The sequence below is a fragment of the Notolepis coatsorum genome (genome assembly GCF_963971535.1).
Source record: "Notolepis coatsorum genome assembly, chromosome: 14".
In the NCBI taxonomy this organism is placed as follows: domain Eukaryota; kingdom Metazoa; phylum Chordata; class Actinopteri; order Aulopiformes; family Paralepididae; genus Notolepis; species Notolepis coatsorum.
In genome coordinates this window covers 38,149,367-38,171,648 of record NC_140178.1, presented here as the reverse complement: position 1 = coordinate 38,171,648, position 22,282 = coordinate 38,149,367, and the positions used below count along the sequence as shown (strand labels likewise).

The 22,282-nt window shown below is 41.0% G+C and overlaps 1 protein-coding gene across 1 annotated transcript in view; it reads left to right on the top strand.

The window, feature by feature from the left end:
* Positions 1–17,827, top strand: part of kat2a (K(lysine) acetyltransferase 2A) — a 34,836-nt gene extending 17,009 nt beyond the window's left edge. Inside the window, exons 10-18 of the mRNA XM_084328483.1 lie at positions 1,252–1,460; positions 2,198–2,324; positions 3,898–4,008; positions 4,261–4,404; positions 4,503–4,617; positions 8,219–8,255; positions 12,970–13,033; positions 13,124–13,208; positions 13,926–17,827. Coding sequence (XP_084184609.1) covers positions 1,252–1,460; positions 2,198–2,324; positions 3,898–4,008; positions 4,261–4,404; positions 4,503–4,617; positions 8,219–8,255; positions 12,970–13,033; positions 13,124–13,208; positions 13,926–14,119 — 1,086 coding nt within the window. The 3' untranslated portion in view covers positions 14,120–17,827. The remainder of the gene's footprint in view (positions 1–1,251; positions 1,461–2,197; positions 2,325–3,897; positions 4,009–4,260; positions 4,405–4,502; positions 4,618–8,218; positions 8,256–12,969; positions 13,034–13,123; positions 13,209–13,925) is intronic.
* Positions 17,828–22,282: the final 4,455 nt, after the last annotated feature.

Sequence of the window (22,282 nt, the reverse complement as noted above, 5' to 3'; positions counted from 1 at the left end):
AGATGATTTACAGGTTTTTTTGTAGATACAGTACTGAATTTTGCCATCCAGATATGCAATTTGAAATATGAATATAGAATATCAGGCCTATAAATGTCCTTATTATGGCCATGTCATACATCTATGGATCGGGATTTAGTGCCACCAGGCACCCGTTACAGGGCAGCAAAGACCGTGAATGAAATCTACTGTAAGTACAGTTACTTTTCTATAATGTCAATAGCTCTGCCATTTTTAACCAGATTGCATCACGTTTTTTTCTAGACGATCACAGAAAGGTAAATAAACAATATACGTTGTATTTTATGGCAATAACGTTCTGGTTTGTTCGACCCGTGAGATATAATCACGAAATTAACGTTAAAAAATTATTTTCACATCAAGCGGCTCCAGCTTCCACAGCGGCTGGCGTGAGCTTGGTAGTATAGTTTTATGTCCATCGAAAGCCCTGGATCTCCTGTTTTAGGACTACAAACATGAATGACAGCGTAATTTCTTCATTACCAATTATCATCTGGTTTCCGATCCAATGCACTGAGATTTCTATAAACTCATATTTCGCTAATAACACTTAAAATCATTGGTAAACAAACGTAGTGCTGAAGATATACACATTGACTGCTGTTTTGATAGGGTTAGTCTTTACTCTGCTACATTTGAAAAAGAAACGCAACATTAATTAATACGGACTGTATTGATCTATTTATGACGTAATATTAATTTTGACCCAATTTAATTTGCACAGGTATCTTTTTGGGGGTGTAGCCCGGCTGTCGGTAGATGAAATAATATTAAATATATGAAATGTTTTTTTATTCAAGTTTTTTCCGGGGTTACTGGGAGCTTGGTGTGTCTGGCAAGAGCTTGTATGGAACGTGCAAGAATTTAGATTGACGCACAAGTGCAGCTGCCAGTTCAGTTTCGCTATGTGTTTTTATTTTCTTTGCTAGTATGGTTGTGAAATTGGTATTAAATTGAACTCCGAGTGGTATTAAAAAGGTCTTAGAAATCTTAAATTGAACTTGTTCAAACCTGCAGATACCCTGCAGTATGTCAAACAGAATAGCCTCCAATCTCCAAACTGCTTTGCTAACCGGGCTATTACCGGTAGCTCTCTCTTGAAGAGACATTCACTCAACAGAATGATTTCACATATTGAGTGCAACAGTGGCCTGCTACTCGACACAGTGGCTGTAGAGTCGTGTAGACCAATCGTAATCGAGTATTCAACAATCAAACCTCTTTCACCAGACCAACCTACTGACACCGAACGCTGCCCGCGATGAGACCGCCCGGCTGGAGGAGAGGCGGGGCATCATCGAGTTCCACGTTATCGGAAACTCGCTCTCCCAGAAGTCCAACAAGAAGATTCTGATGTGGCTGGTGGGCCTGCAGAACGTGTTCTCTCACCAGTTACCTCGGATGCCCAAAGAGTACATCACACGGCTGGTTTTTGACCCGTACGTCGAACGTCCTACAGCTGGCCTCCATAACCAGCAACTTCACATATAGTCTGTTTTCACCAAAAGCAGCCATGTCTAGCAGCACGGTTGCATTCAATTCATTTTGTGTGTACCTCATGGCTGCATACCCTCCTCTACATCAGAAATTAATTGAATGCAGCCACGCCGCTAGACTTGGCTGCTTTGGGTGAGAAGGGACCATAACTCGCTCATTCATTCACAGATTCAGTCATTCACTCACTTAGCCGCTCTGCCCCCTAGTGGTGTCTCACGAGCATCGGCTTGACATCTCGACAACAATAATCACCATGTGCAACACTTGCAGACTGCGCCAGGGCACCCACAGCTAACCATCGCAAGACCATGTATGAAAGCTCCTGGTAGAAAATCATTAAATCTTTACTGACATTCTGCTTCGTTTATAGGTTGGCTTAAGTATTTCAGTTCGCTACTGCCTATTTGGGAGAGAGAGAGACTAGATACAGCCTTTCATTTCTTTCAATTTGTCTTCTCTCACTCTCTCTCCTCTCTCTGAGGCTCTCTTGTTATCGGTCTCTTCTCTGTTATATCAGTCCTTTAAGTCAGAGAGAGCTCAGCCTCTCGCTCACTGCCCCAAGACGTGTTCTTCCATTTTGCCAATATCGGGGTAGATGTGCGCCATTACTGTTTCTTCACATCCCATGCCAGTATCTTTATTGCGATTTGAGGTTTTGCTTTTTCCCTCATCTATCCAGGAAGCACAAGACCCTAGCCCTCATCAAAGATGGCCGCGTCATTGGAGGCATCTGTTTTAGGATGTTTCCCACTCAGGGCTTCACCGAAATTGTGTTCTGTGCCGTCACATCCAACGAGCAGGTCAAGGTACGTCGTCATGTTCAACCAATAAAAGCAGAGCTGGTCTGAACAGCTTGCTTGTTTCTAGAAGCACTATTAGATGGGTCTATATGTCATTTGTCAAGTAATTTTTCAAGTATATTATTATATACTTATTGTTTATGTGTCTTGTAAGCCCATATGGGCTGGGCATACACCTGTATGTAAGACACGAAAATAAAAAACATCAAATCAAAAACAAAATTAGAAGGGAGATGACTAAGTATGTATCCCACAGTTCTTTGCATTTATGAGGGAGTATTCCTGTACATGGGACCAGAATTGCAGCTGGAATGATTGGGAGTCTATTCGATCGATAATAAAAAAATATCAATAAAAAAATATATATTTAATTTTTTTGTGTGACCTGCAACAGGGCAGTTTTAAAACCAGAGACAGTGGACAGACTTGTCTTTCTTGCCTGCAACTTAAAGTAATGGCTTTGCTTGTCCAAATGACAATACTGACCAAATTGAGATGTATTTTTCTCTTGTCCATTTATTTTGTTTGCTTTCTAATTTAAAATACAGTTTGAAACTGTCTGTACACAGTAGGCTATGTGTGCTAGCAAAGCTAGTCTCCAGTCATGAGTCACGGTGCACATGTGCGGTGGTTTGTCATCAAAAAAGCGCCAAAAGATAGAAAAGAAACTAGCAGAGCCAGAGCTGTTCAACTCCCCTGGTGCCACAGCCAGCAGAGAAGCCTGTTTACTTTCGCTTTCAAACCAGCTGCAGCCTGAGAACTGGAGTGTGAGGGGCTGTAACACTAAAGATGGCGGCAACGACAAAGAATTGCTGCAAAATAAACATACATCTGTTGTTTAAAAAAGAATATATATATATATATAAATTATTATTATTATAAATATATTTGTTTATACTTATAACAATATTGATATCGAGTGATATGATAATTATCATATCTTTATTGTGATATCATTTTTGGCCATATCGCCCAGCCCTAGAGTCAATTAGCCTGACACGGAAAATCTAAATGTAAAATATTGACCTCCGTAGTGGATATCGGCTAGCTAGTTGGCAAGCAAATAATGTTTACTACAGTTGAGTTTATTTTAGTGGTTCAAAAACATAAAAATGGTAAATGGACTGCATTTATATCACACTTTTTATCCAAAAAGCTTCACAACGTATGCCTCACATTCACCCATTCATTCACATATTCACACACGGACGGGGGAGGCAACCATGCAAGGTGCCACTGCATCAGGAGCAGCTAGTGGTTAAGTGTCTTGCTCAAGGACATTTCCACACATTACCGGGAGGAGCCGGAATCGAACCGGGAACCTTCTGATTTACCAGACGACCAGCTCTACTTCCTGAGCCACTGTCTCCCCCCATCTACACTACAGCAACTGTGACAATTGATTAATCACCCGCTAGCACAGGTTTTACCAATGTTGGACACCTTTAATCTCCTATACTAGACCTATAGCAACTGATCACACATTGGTGATGCATTTGTTCACATTCGAAAGCCGCTTCTTGTAGGGTTTGTAAAGGACAGTGTCCCCTCCCTTGACCGTCTCCTTTTCCATATGAAGGGCTATGGAACCCATTTGATGAACCACCTGAAGGAGTACCACATCAAACACAACATCCTCTACTTCCTCACCTACGCCGATGAGTATGCCATTGGCTACTTCAAGAAGCAGGTAGTGCTGATCTGACTTGTACCGTCCCTTTCAAGATTCAAGATATTTATTTGTCATATGCCCAGTTAAACAGACAGTTGCACTGTACAATGAAAATCGTACTTTACTTATCTACTGCTAGTCCCCCCTTCACACAGAATCACAAAATATAGACTTAAACTAGAGTGTCTGTGTAGCGTTCACATTACATGCTTTGTCCTGTTCCTATAACCTGATTGCCCCCCCCCCCCCCCCCCCCCCCCCCCCCCCCAGGGCTTTTCCAAAGACATCAAAGTGACCAAGAGTCGTTACCTTGGTTACATCAAAGACTACGAGGGGGCAACGCTCATGGAGTGTGAACTGAACCCCAGGATCCCCTACACAGAGTTGTCGCACATCATCAAGAGGCAGAAGGAGGTAAAATGTTCTCATCATAGCGTGACTCCTTTTATGACTCTGGTGTGAGTGACTGGTGTTTTTAATATCACAACAATGTATTTTCACTGTGGTGTCAGATCATCAAGAAGCTGATCGAGAGGAAGCAGAGCCAGATCAGGAAGGTGTACCCAGGTCTGACATGCTTCAAGGAGGGGGTGCGGCAAATACCTGTGGAGAGCATCCCTGGCATAAGTAGGTGTTCCTGTGTAGGCATAGATTAGGGGTGCATTAATACTAGGGGCTAGATCCACAAAGAATGGATTGCACGGAGCAAGTTGCACCCTTACTTACAATTCATTATGAATTGAAAATGGGGGACCCTGATGTAAACAAGACGAAAGTCTTTCTCTGGTCTGCATCACCTTAACAATTGTGTGTATTGAGCCGTACTGTATTGTACCCATTCTGGAATCTGTTAATAACATTTTCAATCAATCAATGATTGATTGTTTATTAACAGATTCCAGAATGGGTACAGTACGGCTCAATACACACAATTGTTAAGGGGATGCAGACCAGAGAAAGACTTTCGTCTTGTTTACATCAGGGTCCCCCATTTTCAATTCATAATGAATTGTAAGTAAGGGTGCAACTTGCTCCGTGCAATCCATTCTTTGTGGATCTAGCCCTAGGTGTTCCTGTGTATGAAATCTTTTAACCTCTTAACTCATTCTGCGCCAGCTATTAGTTGGGGCCCGCTGTAGCTAGGCCGCGCTTTAAACGATAGGACTGCGTCACCTTGTTTGTAGAGCTATAACTATTCTATATTATAGCTATGGATACAATACTATGGCCCATTTGACATCACCTATCTATCGTTCAATATGTGAAAATAATGAATTTTTCCATCCATACGTTCCTGTGTTATACCGTGGTGAATATAAGTATGGTTTTAGAGCGGTCTATGGTAATTCATGAAATGCTGAGTTATAGCCCTATACGTCAATTCCACTATAAAAAAATCCCTCACAAGACTGGTGACGAAGGGAAACCGGGCTTTCGCAGTCCCAGCACCGACCCTCTGGAACAAGCTCCCACTCAACCCATAAACAATTCCATGAGCTAGTTTTTTGTATTGTTGTATGTGTGGTGTATTATGTCTGTCAATCTGCTTGGTTGGACTGCATGTATTTTTATTTCTTCTGTTTTCGTATTGTTCCTGTCTTTTTGTTTCTCTTTCTCTCCCAAGATGCGCCCCGGGCCGATGTAACTATTGGTTGAGGGGCACAATATAAATAAATGTATCATATCATATAGACGTTGCCATTTCTGGCCTGTACACGCTATTATTCCGAAATCAAATCTATATCATAGGTATTATGTTCCATCATGAATGCATGAAGGGGGGGGGGGGTAGTTTCTGATGATTTGAATTTCAGTAACGCCATTCGTATTGAACACTAAAAATGCTTATCAGCCCGATCGGTATAAAAGCATTGCAGGATCAAGCTAAAATTGACGTCGGATCGTTCTTACCTGTGGTCGGGAGTATTCCAAAAATAATATTCCAATTGTTTGATCGCCATCTGGTACATCCAATGTCCATTTGGCCCACGACATAATCCCCCACAACATATGGATCGGGGATATTTGACGCGCTTCAATTGAACCGAGAGAACGGCTGCCCTCGCCCAACAAGGAAACATGAAACTGGAGACGTTTGGCCATTACACAGGCCAAGATACAAGGTTACAAAGGGTGCTCGATACCGCCGTCTAGCGGGATGCGGCCGGTATTGCGCTTTGGCGACCTCTGACTCATTCCCTATGGTAACACAGAGGTCCGTGGATGAATAATGAATACAAATATTGAATAAAGGAATAAACGACCAAAACCTGAGAAATCTCGGGTCTTGGCGCCCAACGCATGGCGAGTTAACCCGGGATATCTCGGGTCTGGCGCCAAATGTGTTAACAGGCACCCATAAAAGTGGCAATTTTCTTTTACTTGAACTTGAGGACTGTATACTTTTATTGCAAAGCTTAGCTTTATACTTTATACTTATAGCACATGCATGAGCCTGGTCTCGTTTGAAAGATAACATTCTGAAGTTACTAATGCAAAAAAGGTAAATCACTTTGAGTGCAAATGAAATAGAGTAACAGAGGTCTGAACTTGAGTTGAACTTGAACTTGTGTACTCACATTTTTGTAGTGGTTGCAATATCAAGAAATTAAATATATAAAAAATAAATAGGTATAAGCTGGAAAACACTGCAGACCCATAGCCTGAAGTTTTATGTAGTACAGGTCCAAATTATATAAAAATCTGTTCAGAAATGGGTCTTTGAGAGAGATCCGGGTAAACGGTGCAAAAAGAAAAAAGCTCTTCCAAATCCATTTCCTCATCCACGGCCGTCTTCAAGTGTGATTGACTTTTGGTTTTCGCTTGTCAACTTTCACCTAGATCCCTTATTCGGGAGTCCGGGGTGGTCATCTGACGTGCGCACGTAAAAAGACGCTCGCCTGACATATCGTCATGTAACTCGAGAACCGAGGCATGGATTTGGTCGAGTGAGGTGGCGTTAGAACGACAACAAATAGATCTTTTGAACGGTAATTTATATGTGACTTTGTGCGTTCCGCCCACGGGCACGTTGGTCCGAATACGGTACCCCACCTGTTAAGTGGTTAACACTTTGATCGCCATGGTTAAATTCATAATTTACCATCCCTAGCCAGCTCTATTTGTCTATGGAGAAGTTCCCCTTCTTTGCAGGGCTATAACTTTTTAAATTGTATTGCTAAATTGACATTATTATGGCCCATTCAATGTCCTATATCTATTGTTCAGGGTGTAGCAACGTTATACTTTTTCATTCACATATTCATACTAAAATACGGTCTAAAGTATACCGTAAGTATGTTTTTATCGTTTTCTGCAGCTTTCTCCAGAACTTGATTTATAGCCCCAAATGCATTATATTGATGATCAAATACAGTTTGGTAGCGATCAGTGCCAGATAAAAAATTTCAACTGGAGGTACTTCTAGAAGTTACTACGTATGATCTGATGTTGACCGGATGGGCGGGGGGTCGTTTATAATTCCGTGGGCAACGTTATATCATTCATCTAGTGTGGGTCATATGATCATCAGAGCAGTTAGTATAGCAGACATTAGAAAATAACGCTGAAACTCACCGTATCTTCCTCGCGCCGTTGGGGGATGAACGTGGAATAGAATTTTTTTCTATTATGGGATGTCGAAATACCCGATCCATCTCCAGGTTGTATAATAGTATATACGTCCAAATCATGTTGTTTGTCGAGTTATTGGCAACTGATCGCTGTCCAGTGTGTTGAGCTAGAGTCCCGCTAACGATGGCGAGTGCCCGGACCGAATATGGATGAGCACCACGTCATCCACATGACTTCCTGTTGGGCGATCTGCCGATCGGCCACCAGATGGCGCTCTTGAACCGTTAGAGAGTTGAGTGGAGCTCAGCAGTATATCTCAGGTCCCCGGAGGAGAAATATGATTTCGATCACAGATTTTTGAAATATTGATATCAAAGACGTGTTACGGCGTCTTCGGCAGAATGAGCATGGCGGGCAATGACGAGTTTCGGCGTTTCCGCCGATTAAAGTGTTACGTTTAAACGGATAACAAATCTGATTACCTTTACTGAACGGTACAGATTTGGACCATTAGTTTGGGATCATTGGACATAAACTATCAAGATATAATACATTTTCAAATATCATTGGATTTGATTATGAGTCTAATCTATCTAATTTGGATATACTGTATAATATTTGTTTTTTTTAATAAATTCTGCCCCTTTTTTCCCAGGAGAGACGGGCTGGAAACCCAGTGTTAAGGAGAAGGGGTGAGCTCCTGAATGCCTGTTCTTATTTATTTTCATATTTTCAGAAGATTCGCCTAAAAGTACATACCCAAGTAAATGGAAGATTGCTCCACTTCTACAAGGTCCATTTGCATTGTCTTGGTATCTAGGGGACATCTATGGACTGTATGGAATGTATTCCCCTTCCCAGTGTCAGAAATATTATGTCTGTTACTTTGCTTGAGTAAATTGTAATTAACCAAAGGAGAATATAAATTATTATTTATTTTTCATCCATCCATTTTTGAGATCAAGTGCACAAAAAATCTAAGCAAATGAATAAAGGGCAGATGATTTACAGGGTTTTTTGTAGATACAGTACTGAACACATGCAATTTGAAATATGAACATAGAATATCAGGCCTACAAATGACCTTATTATGGCCAAGTCATACATCTATGGATTCGGCCAAATCTCCTCTTTCCAATGGCAGTTAAATCTGAATTTAGTACCACCAGGCGCCCGTTACAGGCCAGCGAAGATTTTTCTAGACATTCACAGAAGGATAAAGAAACAAACTACGTTCTATTTTATGGCAATAACGTTCAGGTTTGTTCAACCCGTGAGATATAATCACGAAAATAATGTCAGAATTTTTCACAAAGAATATTTTCAACAGCTTTCTTTGACAGAGGCTGGTGTGAGCTGGGTAGTGTAGTTTTATGAAATTTGATGTCCCATCAAAAGCCCTGGGTCTCCTCTCTCTTAGGATTACAACTGTTTCATGACGCGTTAGTTCCTTGCGTCTAATTCATCCGGGATGTGCCGAGATATTTATAAACTCACATTTCACTAATAACACTTAACTTAATTGGTAAACAAACATAGTGCTGAAAATATACACTTTGACGGCTTTTTTTATAGGGTTAGGGTCTTTACTCTTGGCTACATTTGAAAAAGAAACGTAACATTAATTAATACGGACTGTATTGATCTATTTATGATGTGATATTAATTTCGGCCCAGTACCGGGGCTTAAGGACTTAATGTATTCATGCAGTCTCGCATACTGATTGAAAACATACATTTTACCTGCTCCATGTACCATTTTGAAAGGTGTGGTATTTTTGGGGGGTTGTTTCTACTCATAGAATCTAAAGTACAATATAATTTTAACATCACAACATATTCATTTAAGCATATATAGTATGCCCATTAATAACTCATTCAGCGCTGGGGATTAGTCTTATCCTGTTCTAGCTGCGCCACGCTTTAAAATATAGGGGTGCGTCACCTTGTTTGTAGAGCTATATCTATATTATATATTATAGCTATGGATACAATACTATGGTCATTTGACAGTAACTATCTTCTGTCCAAGATGCAACAAAAATTATTTTTTTCATGAATACGTTTGCGTGTTATCCCGTGGTGAATATAAGGGCGCGTTCACACCTACCCTGTTTGGTCCACTTTAAGTGGACCATGGTCCACTTAAATGAATAGTCCGTTTCGTTTGTAGAGGTGTGAACACAAACCGAACTATTTTGAGGACCAAACAACCGAACCATGGTCCTCTTGAAAAGTTGGGACTCTGTCCGTTTCAATCAAACTATAGTACCTAATCCAGGAAGCAAAGTAGCCTACAATGTATTGCAGTGTGGCTCTGAAGTCAGACTTGCGCCGCTCGTGTAATGAGTCTCTCCTCTCTAGACTTGCGCCGCGCGCGGGCAGTCTCTGTCTTCCTCCCTCTCTCTAGACTGGTGCTGCGCGTGGACAGTCTCTCTCTCTATCTCTCTCTACTCTCTAGTCTCTAGTCGACTTGCGCCGCGCTCGTAATGACTGTATCCCTCTCTCTCATTACGCTGTCGGCAACTGTTTACGTTTGTGAGTGCTATAGTCCAATAGATGAATGACTTGGCGACTGTATGTCCTTTGTTTACAAATTAGATCCGCACCAAAAAGGGTAGTGTGAACGCAGACCAAAATCAAACAATGTATCATTTTCACATCTGGTCCACCAGAAAGTCCGGACTATCCGCAGACTCAGGTGTGAACACGCCCTAAGTATAGTTTCGGAGTGATCCAGGCTAATTCCTGGGAAGCTGAGTTATAGGGTGCTACGTGAATTCTACTAAAGCATTGACGTTTCATCCCTGGACACGCTACTATTTCCAAATCAAATGTATATAATTGTATATAATAGGTATTATGTTTCATAATGTATGCATGAAAGGGGGGGGGGGGTCGTTTCTGATGCTTTGATTGCCAGTAACGGCATTCGTTGTGAACACCACACACGCTGATCAGCTGGATCGGTATGAAAACATTGTACGATCAAGCTGGAATTGACATCAGATAGTCCTTACCTTTGATCGGGGGTATTTCAAAAAGAATATTCCAATTGTTTGATTGCCATCTGGTCCATCTGATGTCCATCTGGTCCACGATATAATCCGGCACAACACATGCATAGAGTATAGCTAGTAGGGCTGCAACTAATGACTAATTTGGTAGTCGACTAATCTGCCGATTATTTTTTCGATTAGTCGACTAATCGAAAACCAATGTAAACAACAAAAAAAACTGATTTTTTTTTCTTTTTTTTTTATTACCTATCTTTGTGAAAGTGGCTTCTCAGCTCTGGTCCAGCTGAAGACAGAGCAGAGGAACAGATTGGACATTGAGCATGACCTCAGAGTTGCTTGTCTACCATCACCCCAGACTTTGAGACTCTTGTCAGGACCAAACAACAACATCATAACATGATGATCCCATAGCAAATTAAAATAATGACTCATGAAACATTTGAATTTGGATCTTTAAGCCACTTTAAATGAAAATGTATTTGAAGAACAATACAGCAATCACTCATAACAAGATAAATAAATTAAATAATACAAATTAAAGTGGAAGTGTACTTTAAATAACTTTTGTTTGCTGTGTGTGAGAGGAGTCCGTGTATGTGTGTGTGTCTTACTCTGATCGCTGTGTGAGTGAGAGGAGTGTGTGTACTGTGTAATTTGTGTGTGTGTCTTACTCTGATCGCTGTGTGAGTGAGAGGTGTGTACTGTGTAATTTGTGTATGTGTGTGTGTCTTACTCTGATCGCTGTGTGTGAGTGAGAGGAGTGTGAATGTGTGTGTGTCTTACTCTGATCGCTGTGTGTGAGAGAGAGGAGTGTGAATGTGTGTGTGTCTTACTCTGATCGCTGTGTGTGAGTGAGAGGAGTGTGTATGTGTGTGTGTCTTACTCTGATCGCTGTGTGTGAGTGAGAGGAGTGTGTATGTGTGTGTCTTACTCTGATCGCTGTGTGTGAGTGAGAGGAGTGCGTGTGTAATGTATTGTGTGTCTAGTCTGATCATCATCTCCTGCAGGGGAACAATGTTTTCAATGTCCAAAATTTGCTATGGGATCATCATGTTATGATGTTGTCTGGAACCCTGAGAAGCCACTCTCACAAAGATAGGTAGTGAAAAAAAAAAAAATTAAATAACGTTTTTTTTTTTTTTTTTTTTTTTTAATGACTAATCGACGCAACAATTTCTCGTCGACGATTTTTTGTCGACTAATCGTTGCAGCCCTAATAGCTAGAATATAGATATAGCTCTACAAACAAGGTGACGCATCCCTATCTTTAAAGCGTGGCCTAGCTAGAACAGGATGAGGAAAATCCCCGGTCCTGAAAGAGTTAACGGCAACATACAGGTCTGTGACATTGAATAGAATATTAAAATCGAAAAAAAGGAAAACTGACCAAATAACGTATATATACGTGGTTGGCGTTCAACGGTTGTCAAGCAAACACGTATATAAATGTTGTTGGCGCAGATTGACATAATAATTATTATAATGAAATATATATATTAAAAGAAAATTAAAAAGAAAAAGATTTTAGTATATTTCACAACCCTAACCCTGAACTCAACATGTATGTTAGGCGATCGCTCACTGCTTGTGAAAATTAATAATAATTATTATTTTATTTTATATAGCGCCTTACATTAGGCATCTCAAAGCGCTTTACATACATGGCATTATAGCATACGGACAAACACAGTACATGGACAAACGCAGTAATAATAATAATAATAATAATAATGCATTCTATTTATAAGGCGCCTTTCAAGGCACACAAGGTCGCCGTACAACAATTCAATGACGACATGGTGGGGATAATACAGAGAGAGGGAGACAGCTTAGAGACGAGACAGAGAACATTTTTAAATAAATAATAATACTAAAATATAGGTGTGTACAGATGTGAAAATGTAAGTGATGCAGGGGTTGGGGGGTCAGGAGTGAGGGTATGCAAGATTGAACAGGTGGGTTTTGAGGTGGGACTTAAATGTTTCTAAGGATGGGGCTTCTTTGATGTGTAATGGGAGTTGATTCCAGAGTCGGAGCACCGGAGGAGAATGATTTGTTTTTTGTTGACTTAAGGCGGTAGTGTGGTGTGCATTCATTGGTTTGCATTATGCCTCCAATAAAGTAACTAAGCGAGTAGTATTTCACGTTTGAATACAATTCACAATTTGATTATGGTCAAAGAAGCATCTGTGGGAAAATAACTACCGGTACATTACCCTTTTTAATACTTTTTAATGTAAGGATTCCCTTACAGTGAGATTATTGGTGTTCATGTAAGCATAGTCAGCCTAAAATAACTAAACCGTGCTCCCAAGTTTCATGACAATGAAGTTATGATAACTGAACTGGAGAAAACGCTGACTGAATGTGTGTTCCGTTTGTGAAGGAAAGAGCTGAAGGACCCTGATCTGTTGTACAACATGCTGAAGAATCTCCTGGCTCAGATAAAGGTAAGAGATTCCCCATACATACTGGAACATGATTCCCCTGAGGAGAGGTAAGAGGGTAGAGTAACCAGCCCTGCTGTGTATGTTCTCCAGACCCATCCAGATGCCTGGCCCTTCATGGAGCCTGTGAAGAAATCGGAGGCACCAGACTACTACGAGATCATCCGCTTCCCCATTGGTGAGTGAGCTGCCGTGGGGTCATCCCCTGGCTTTGTGCGGCCTCTTATGTGTTATCGTCTTGTCTAGTTTCTGAACTTGTTGTGGTGTCACAACTAGGTGTCACAATACCAATTTTGGGAAACTTGATACAAATACAGATACTTTATGAAGTGGATCAGATAAGTTCTCAGTTCTACTCAATTTACAGACATTCGCCAACTAGTGGCCTATTACAAAAGATTCATGAACAAGTGTCGATTGTTTTTCTTTAGCCAAAATCTAAAATATTTGACAAAAAGGTTTTCTGTCTTGTAAGATATTTCACTTATAATAGAATAGAAGTACTTTATTAATCCTGAGGGAAATAATCGATACTTGTTAATTTTGTTGTCTCAATATTGTTTCGTTATTGAGGATTGTGACTCTAAAATGTATTGTATAGAAAGTGGAAATTGTAGTATCATGACAACACTGATTGGGACAACTTGATTAGCGAACCTGAGTAATTAGTAACTGGACCTGCAGTGATCCAGACTCTATTCAGCTTTCATAAAGAATTGACCCATCGCAAACCCTGCTCTCTCCTTGATCCTCCAATCACAACTGTTACTTCCCTTGGACAAACTTAGCTATTGTTGTGATTGGAGGATCAAGAAAGGAGGGTGTGGCTTTAGATGGCTCCATTCATTTTGGTGTGGATAGTGAATCCCTGCGTCCCTCACCTTTGTCCCTGCAGACCTGAAGACCATGACGGAGAGGTTGAAGAACAGATACTACGTGACCAAGAAGCTCTTCATCGCCGATCTACAGCGCATTATCACCAACTGTCGCGAGTACAACCCTCCGGACAGCGAGTACTGCAAGTGTGCCAACACGCTGGAGAAGTTCTTCTACTTCAAGCTGAAAGACGGAGGCCTGATCGAGAAGTGAAGTCAGCCGTAGGCGTTTCTAGCGTATAGCTCGACGGGCGAGGGGCCGTTGCGGTCGAACACAAGCAAAGAGCCGATGTGACCGGGCGATCACTGCTCGCTATATCACATAAAGGAAAGTGTGTGTTGGGAGAGTTGGTGTACATTACTGTCCGGCGATAGAGGAGAGCTGTCGGGTTCATATACGAAGAAATATTATAGTTTTTATTTTTGTTTGTTTGTTTTTGAAAGTGACAGTGGGCCAGTAGAGTATAACAATGTGTCAAAATTACCGTATAGGCGTATACCCCCCCCCCCCCCCCCCTTTCAGTTCGTTCGCAGTCACTTTCTCCTTTCCTATATTACCGATGATTGACCTTAAAAATGCTTGTTGCAATTCAGTGTACCAAAGTGATAGTTCCCAGTTTAAAAATCACATCAACCCTTTTCAGTTTTGGTAAGTTCTAAGAGTTTAGTGTGATTGTTGTCATATGTAACAATGTTGTATTCAGTCCACCTCACTCACGCCCCCCTCGTCAACACAGACACACGTATGCCTATGTATTTAATTTGATCGAGTTCTCCAAGGAGACTGGACCTTGAGACCTAAGCCGCGGTTGCCTTCTGTTACTGACGAACACTTGAAGAGGTCAAACGATTCCCTGGGTATCAACGCCACCTATCCTTGAGAGTTGAGCGAGTCCCGATAAAACTCTTCACATTCAGTCAATGGTAGGCAGTAGTTGAGCTCTTAGGTGGTTTGTGACGGCTCTTAGCGGAGGACTGTGCGTCGAAGGGTTTTCAGCAGGTCACGTGCACAAGCAAGCCTACATAGGTTGCCTTGAAGAAAACCCTGTTGTGTAGACATCATTATAGATGCTAACTACCGTACTACAGTAGAAATGGATACTGTAATTAAAGTGTAATTTCCACTTGTTCTTTTTATTCTGGACCATAGTGATGTAGTCTAAAAGATTTGCTTTCAGTCACACTCAGAGTTAACAGGTGGTGACTTTCCGTTGTATTGAAGGAATGCAGGTCACTTCCATTCACCTGCTAAGCAGTCCTGTTTTAGGCTTTGATCACATTGGAGGCCTTTTTGAACACGCCTGCGCCTGTCTTTCTATTGTTTTCAATGGTTTTGTTGTGACAGGCGCACAGCTCCTCCAAACTACACGCCTCGCTTTTCCGGGCGCTCTGTTTGAAAAGTTTCAACTTTAGCCACAGCACACCGATGTCAATGTCACCTTCTTGTAGACGGACCTATCAAATCGACCAGTGGGGAGGGATTACAAATATGAGGTATCGGGAGAGAAATCGACCGCAAAACAAACCAGGGAAGCTCATTTTGCCAGTTTCTAACAACCAGGTCTTATGACGACCGAGATGTGAACCAGCAACGCCTTGAGGGCTGCGAGTAGTAATGTATGTGACGTTAGCTGAGGTAGCAACGGTATTGCGCCCTGTGCACTTTCGATTCTCTATGCACAATGGTGCGCCTCGCATTTGAGCATAAGAGAAAGGCGTCCAATGTGATCACAGCATTAGGTGATATGGGGCTATTTTCTATTGACAAGACCCAGAATCAATCGTCCACCACGCGGATGATTCTGTGCCGTTCTGGTGAATTACATTTGTTTCACGAAAGGGACAAGTATTTGGTTGAGCTTTCACTTCATACTCACAATCTGTAATGGGTGTCGTTGCATGGTGGACATTGTAGGATCCATATTCATAATAAAAAGAACAATCAAACGTATATTCTCACAGCGTGTGCACACAGCGCGCAGCTCCCCAGCAACCAGTCACCAGAAGTCCATACATTTTCTTGGGCACTATATTGTTTCCCTCATTTAATTTCAAACCTATATTTAAACTTGAAAGGCAACGGAGGATTCCCTTATTTACAATCACGTCGAGTGTACAAACAAATATGCAAATACAAAAATAAATAATAATAAAAAAACGTATACAATCACACAGCATATAAGATCATAACAGTAAGACAAAATGACGAGGCAAAAAGCAAGGATATCAAGGCCATGAATAAAGGTTCCACCTGCCATGACCAAAATGTCCAGAATGGTACAGTATGTCTTATCCTTTTCACCTAGAATGGAAAATAAGTTAATGACAACTGTTCAAAGTTGCCTAGTGCTCTAAAAATGTCCTAGCTCCACAAGACCACTACGAAGATACAGTCTGAGCCTCTCGCACAGCTCATAACATATCAGAATCAATTAGAGCGACCAATCAATCAAGTGGCTCGCTGTGTGTTCACCCCGCTACCGTAGCCATAGAAACCTAACGCACCTCCCCCCCAGCCCCCCCCCCCCCTCCATGGTCAGTGTGTGATTGTGTACTTCCTGAGATGTCTTTTGATTTGCCGTTATTTCTAAGACCATGTCAGGAAGTAACCAATCAAATGCTGGTTGAGCCTGCTTGTCGCGTGTTAACATTGACCTTTCAAGTTCAAGTTTGTGAGTGTGTCTCTCTCTCTCTCTCTCTCTATATATATATATATATATTAGGGCTGACCCCTATTAGTCGACTAATAGATCGAAAGGAGTCGTAGTCGACTGCCAACCTCTTAGTCGAATACAAAAAAAATATATTATAATTTTTTTTAATCATTCTTTCCAAAAGAAAAGAGACCTAGAAGCGTGGCTAACGCTAATGGCACGCATACCAGAGACTAACTGCCTAAGAAAACAGGCACAGAGGCACTGAAAGAGGATTTCACCCATCTAATGAACACACTAGACTAGACAAATATCAAGATGTATCTATCAGTGGACCAATTGCATGCTTTTGCAGAGGACAAGAAGCCTTCCGTCGACTCCTTCAGACATTAAGCACCCCCACAGCCCAAATGGAATGATAAAAAAAAATTAAAACGTATACCGGTACTTTAAAAAAAAAAAAAATCCCCCACAGTCTACTATCGCCTAATTTCGGCCAATCATAGTCGACTATCCAAATCCTTAGTCGGGGACAGCCCTAATATATATATAAATATGTGTGTGTTCATTTTGTACTTGAATTGTGACTCGCTTTGAGCAACTGAAGTGATGTCAAGTGTTGCATTATTCAGGGTTGTCAGTTACATTTACAGTGTCTCCCTTAATCTACCTATGCTGCATTTCAGATTTCCCTTATAAAGGATTATCTGAGTGAAACTTTAATCTATATTGACCATATTCACATGGTGGCCATTTTGCTCTTATGTTATGATCAAGGAAACTATTAACGGAAGGAAGGATCACGTGTCACAGTGTAAGCATGTGCACGTACATTGGTGCCAGTTCTATTGAAGCCTTTATTCAAATTCAAAATATACAAGCTATCTGAGGAAATACACAACTGATATATCAAACATTGCTATTGCTGATGATTCTGACATCCAAGGTAATAAATGATCTATTTAAATTGTCATAAACGAGGAGATGGCTGATCCCATTCAACTCATTGTCGGCCAAACTGAAAGTTTCCACACTTGGCACCAGTGTGCCTTCACGCACTACACAGTGAGGTGATAACCCTTCCTTCTTTTATAGGTTCCATGGTCATGCTCTGGATGGGATTCCTTATCACTTGGGTGGCAAGGAATCCCACCCTGAGCGTGACATAAGAGCGAAATGGCCACTGAATATGGTCAATGAGGACTGCTACCGTCTCTTTAGTTATGGTTTAAAAATACTATTTACTGTAACTAATACTGTTAATGACAATAAAGTTTTTATAAGAAATGTCTTCACTTTGTAGTCAGAGACTCCGGTCTCCTCTCCATCCCCACCGCCCACCTGTGCACTGTCGGTCCCAGAGCCTTCTCTGTTGCCACACCCACCCTCTGGAACTCCCTCCCTCCAAACATCCACAGTGCTACATCCCAACTCAAAACTCCCCTCTTCACAAAATATAAATGACCCCTTTTCTTTTTTACTTTGTTACCTTGTTCCCTTGATCCCCTTAGCTGCCCCCCACAGTTAAGCGCCTTGGGTCTCCTGAAAGATGCTATATAAATCCAAGAAATTATTATGATTACTGGTATTAACGTACTATGTTATTACAGGAAAAAGTCATTCTAAAAAGTGATTGTCCAGGAAAAAGTACTAAGTTTAACAATGTTTTAGTAACCAAAGTACAGAGTTGCTGCAGCAAAAATGAAGAATAGACATGTCGGTGAGCAGGATATTCAGCATTAATTCAGTAAGCAAGAGCCAAGTATAATTTTCGATTCATGAATGAAAACTTTATTTAACAGATTGCAGAATGGGTACAATACAGCAGTGGAGGTTTCTCTATAACACGTGAAATACAAATTCACTCATAATTCATAATTATTAATTTACATATACATATATATATATTTCTTTTATTATTATTATAATTTTTTTATTATAAATGTTTTCCTCTGTAAAAAAATGCCAGTGAATTTTCTTCAAAAATGGCCAAAATGTACCGCTCTGAGCAGGCATGCACTGCAGTAATTATTCGTGCAGAATATCTGCACAGGTTGACCAGGGTTAAATAAATAATAAATAATAGCCAATCAAAATAGGCTATTAACTTCATCTAAGCACGGTCTGTGCAGTTAAACTCTTGCCATTGAATGGAGGATTGAATGATTGACAGCCTTGACAATCCAATAATACACGGAGGATGAATGATTGGCAGCCTTTGAAATCCAATCAGAGGTTGCTGCATTGCAGAGTCAAAACGGGTCCAGCTGCAGGTCCGTAGGTTAGGTTTCTCAAGTTTCTTTATTAGTTGTCATACAGAAGTACAGAATACTTTTATACAAAATGTAACAGAAAGAAGCATTTTTTATAAAAGTATTCTGTACTTCTGTATGACAACTAATAAAGAAACTTGAGAAACTTGAGATTGGCCAGAGCTAAACCTAACCTACGGAGCTGCAGCTGGACTGTTTTGACTGTGTGCAGCATTGAAAGAGCAAGGATAGTTAACACTTTAATTTCCGGAAACGCCGTAACTCGTCATTCCCCGCCATGCTCATTCTGCCGAAGACGCCGTAACACATCTTTGATATCAATATTTCAAAAATCTGTGATCGAAATCATATTTCTCCCCCGGGGACCTGAGATATACTGCTGAGCTCCACTCAACTCTCTAACGGTTCAAGAGCGCCATCTGGTGGCCGATCGGCAGATCGCTCAACAGGAAGTCATGTGGATGAAGTGGTGCTCACCCATATTTCGTCCGGGCACTCGCTATCATTAGCAGTACTCCATCTTGACACAATGGATGTCGATCGGTTGCAAATAACTCGACAAACAACATGATTTGGACGTATACTATTATACAACCTGGAAATGGATCGGGTATTTCTACATCCCATAATATGAATATCTCTGCTCCACGCTCATCGCCCAACGGCGCGAGGAAGATACGGTAAGATCCAGCGTTATTTTCCAACGTGTTCTTTACTAACTGCTCTGATGATCATATCACCCACACTAGATGAATGATATAACGTTGCCCACGGAATTATAAACGACCCCCCGCCCATCCGGTCAACATCAGATCATACGTAGTAACTTCTAGAACCACGTCCAGTTGAAATCTTATCTCGCACAGATTCCTACCAAACTGTATTTGATCATCAATATAATGCATTTAGGGCTATAAATCAAGTTCTGGAGAAAGCTGCAGAAAACGATAAAAACATACTTATACTTTAGACCGTATTTTAGTATGAATATGTGAATGAAAAAGTATAACGTTGCTACACCCTGAACAATAGATATAGGACATTGAATGGGCCATAATAATGTCAATTTAGCAATACAATTTAAAAAGTTATAGCCCTGCAAAGAAGGGGAACTTCTCCATAGACAAATAGAGATGGCGAGGGATGGTAAATTATGAATTTAACCATGGCGATCAAAGTGTTAAGTAAGCTGTACAGCTGTAACACAGTAGGGCAGGCTAAATTAAACTTTGCGCCAACATTAGGACCGAAGTATAAACCAGCAACTGAGCAACATGAAGTGGACTTATGCATCTGGATCAGAAAAAAAGTTGTGGATGAAAAAGTAAGTAGGCTACAGTGTTTGTAAAAGCTTGTATGCTAACAGTAGCTAGCCAGCTTAGCCTACATCACAATGATGATCACCAAGCTAACTTACTGTACACACTATAGGGCTGGGCAATTAATCGAAACAGAATCGCGATATCGATTCATAGACCTATGCAATCTCATTTCTAAGTTATGATGATTTTTCTTTTATTATTTTTTTTTTTTTTTACTTTTTAAATTATTTTATCTGGGTTGAACATGATTTGTGGAACTCCCTCTGGTGTTGTGGTCATGGTATTCACTGACCTTTGGGAAGTATTTCGACATGCACATGGGTATCTTAGTGGTGTAGTGTATCTTGTAGACCAGGCCCATTGCAAGTTGCTGTACTCTGTCGTCTACTCTAAGCCATCCTAGGTTGTCAAAGTGGGCAGGGGTGAGGTGGGTTTTAGGAGTAAGGTCAAGCAGTAGTCTGACCAGTTTGTTTTGTGATGTTTGTAATCTTGTTTTTAGTGCCTTTGAGGTGCTTTGGTACCATGAGGTGCAAGCATAGTCGTAGTACCCTTGAATGAGTGCTCCTGCCAGAGTCTTCAGGGTATTCTTGTTTACCAGAGAGGAGATCCGGTACAAGAATCGAGTTCGTTGGTTGACTTTTTTTATTACATTGGATGCCATTTTGTCACAGGAAAGATTAGCCTCTAGGATGGAACCCAGGTAGGTAATTTCATGTCAGGATGACATGTCACAGCTGAGGACAGATCACATCTCTGATGATGTTGTTATCACCAGTTATCTCAGTTACAGACTGATGGGCACACAAAGACAGACAAACATATCTAGAGTATGTGAACTGACTGGAAACTCAACTTCATTGGAATTGTGTTGGTAGGGAACAGTTCAGACCCAAGTTTGTATCCTGTCAGCTAATGATTAGTAAACATTGCAACAGGAAATAGACTTGGGTTAATTTAGAACGTTTATGCTGTCAAGTTGAAACCATCTATACAAGGCCTACTGCAATCAGGCAAATGGCACCCATCCTCTCTCTCTCTCTCTCTCTCACACACACCCCATGCCATCATCCTTTGTATTATCCATACAACTAGGCTAGTTGCTCAACCACTCCAAGCTGCTTTAATTTCAGCAGGGAGCTAATTGCAATTAGCATGCACAGAGTGTTGAGCTAGGAAGTAAAGGAGAGTAATCAGTGTTGATTATAGCGCCTGATCACAGTAAATCACACGCTGTATGCCTTCCATCCTCCCCGTCTGAATCTGAAGATAGACACTTGCTGTGATTATTTCCTAGACAGCCATGGCTCAACTCAGGCTCTCTGATAGATTTGAAAAGGATTTAGCGTGCATGTGACAAAGAGTGAAGCTGACCTAATCAAGAGAAACGGAAATATGTTATGGGCCAATAATACACAAGTCTACTGGGTATAAAACATTGTTGACATTGACCTGACTTGAAATTAATGGTGTCTTTGCCAGTTGCCACTGTTTCATGATCTGGGTTTGTTTTTGGAAAGTGCTCATTATGACTATTGTAAAATTCCAGGGTTTTCATTAATTTTTTAAACACACCAGCAACAATGAAAATGTTTCAGCAAAGGCCATATGTCCTGTAATTAGTTGTCTAAATCTGTCTTTTGGGGGTTGCTAAAAGTAACCAAACATGTTTATTGTAATTGACAAAGAAGCTGCAAAGTTAGGCAATACAAATGATGGTGGGAATGCGTAGACTACTCGGGTATAAATCAGTAGCATAGCAGGCTACTGTGTAAGCAACCCAAATCTGTCTTTCTGTGCAGCATCTGTCTTGGGACAATATAATTAGTCGATAACATCTCAAAACAGTGCTTCAAGACCGGTCCCCGGCTCGGAGTTTGAGAAACGTTCTAATAGAGTAAGTTAACTATAGAAAAGGCAGGGGTTGGTTGGGCTTGATCTACACAATCAGGAAGGAGAGAGGGAGAGCTTGTGACTGCAACTTGTTCCTGTTTGCGGACGACTCAGCCCTGCTGGTCTCTGACAAGAACAAGTTACAGGTTGAAAAAACCCTCAGCTCTGAACTAGGCAGAATCTGCATATGGCTCGCTGATAACAAACTATCATTACACATGGGCAAAACAGAGTCCAT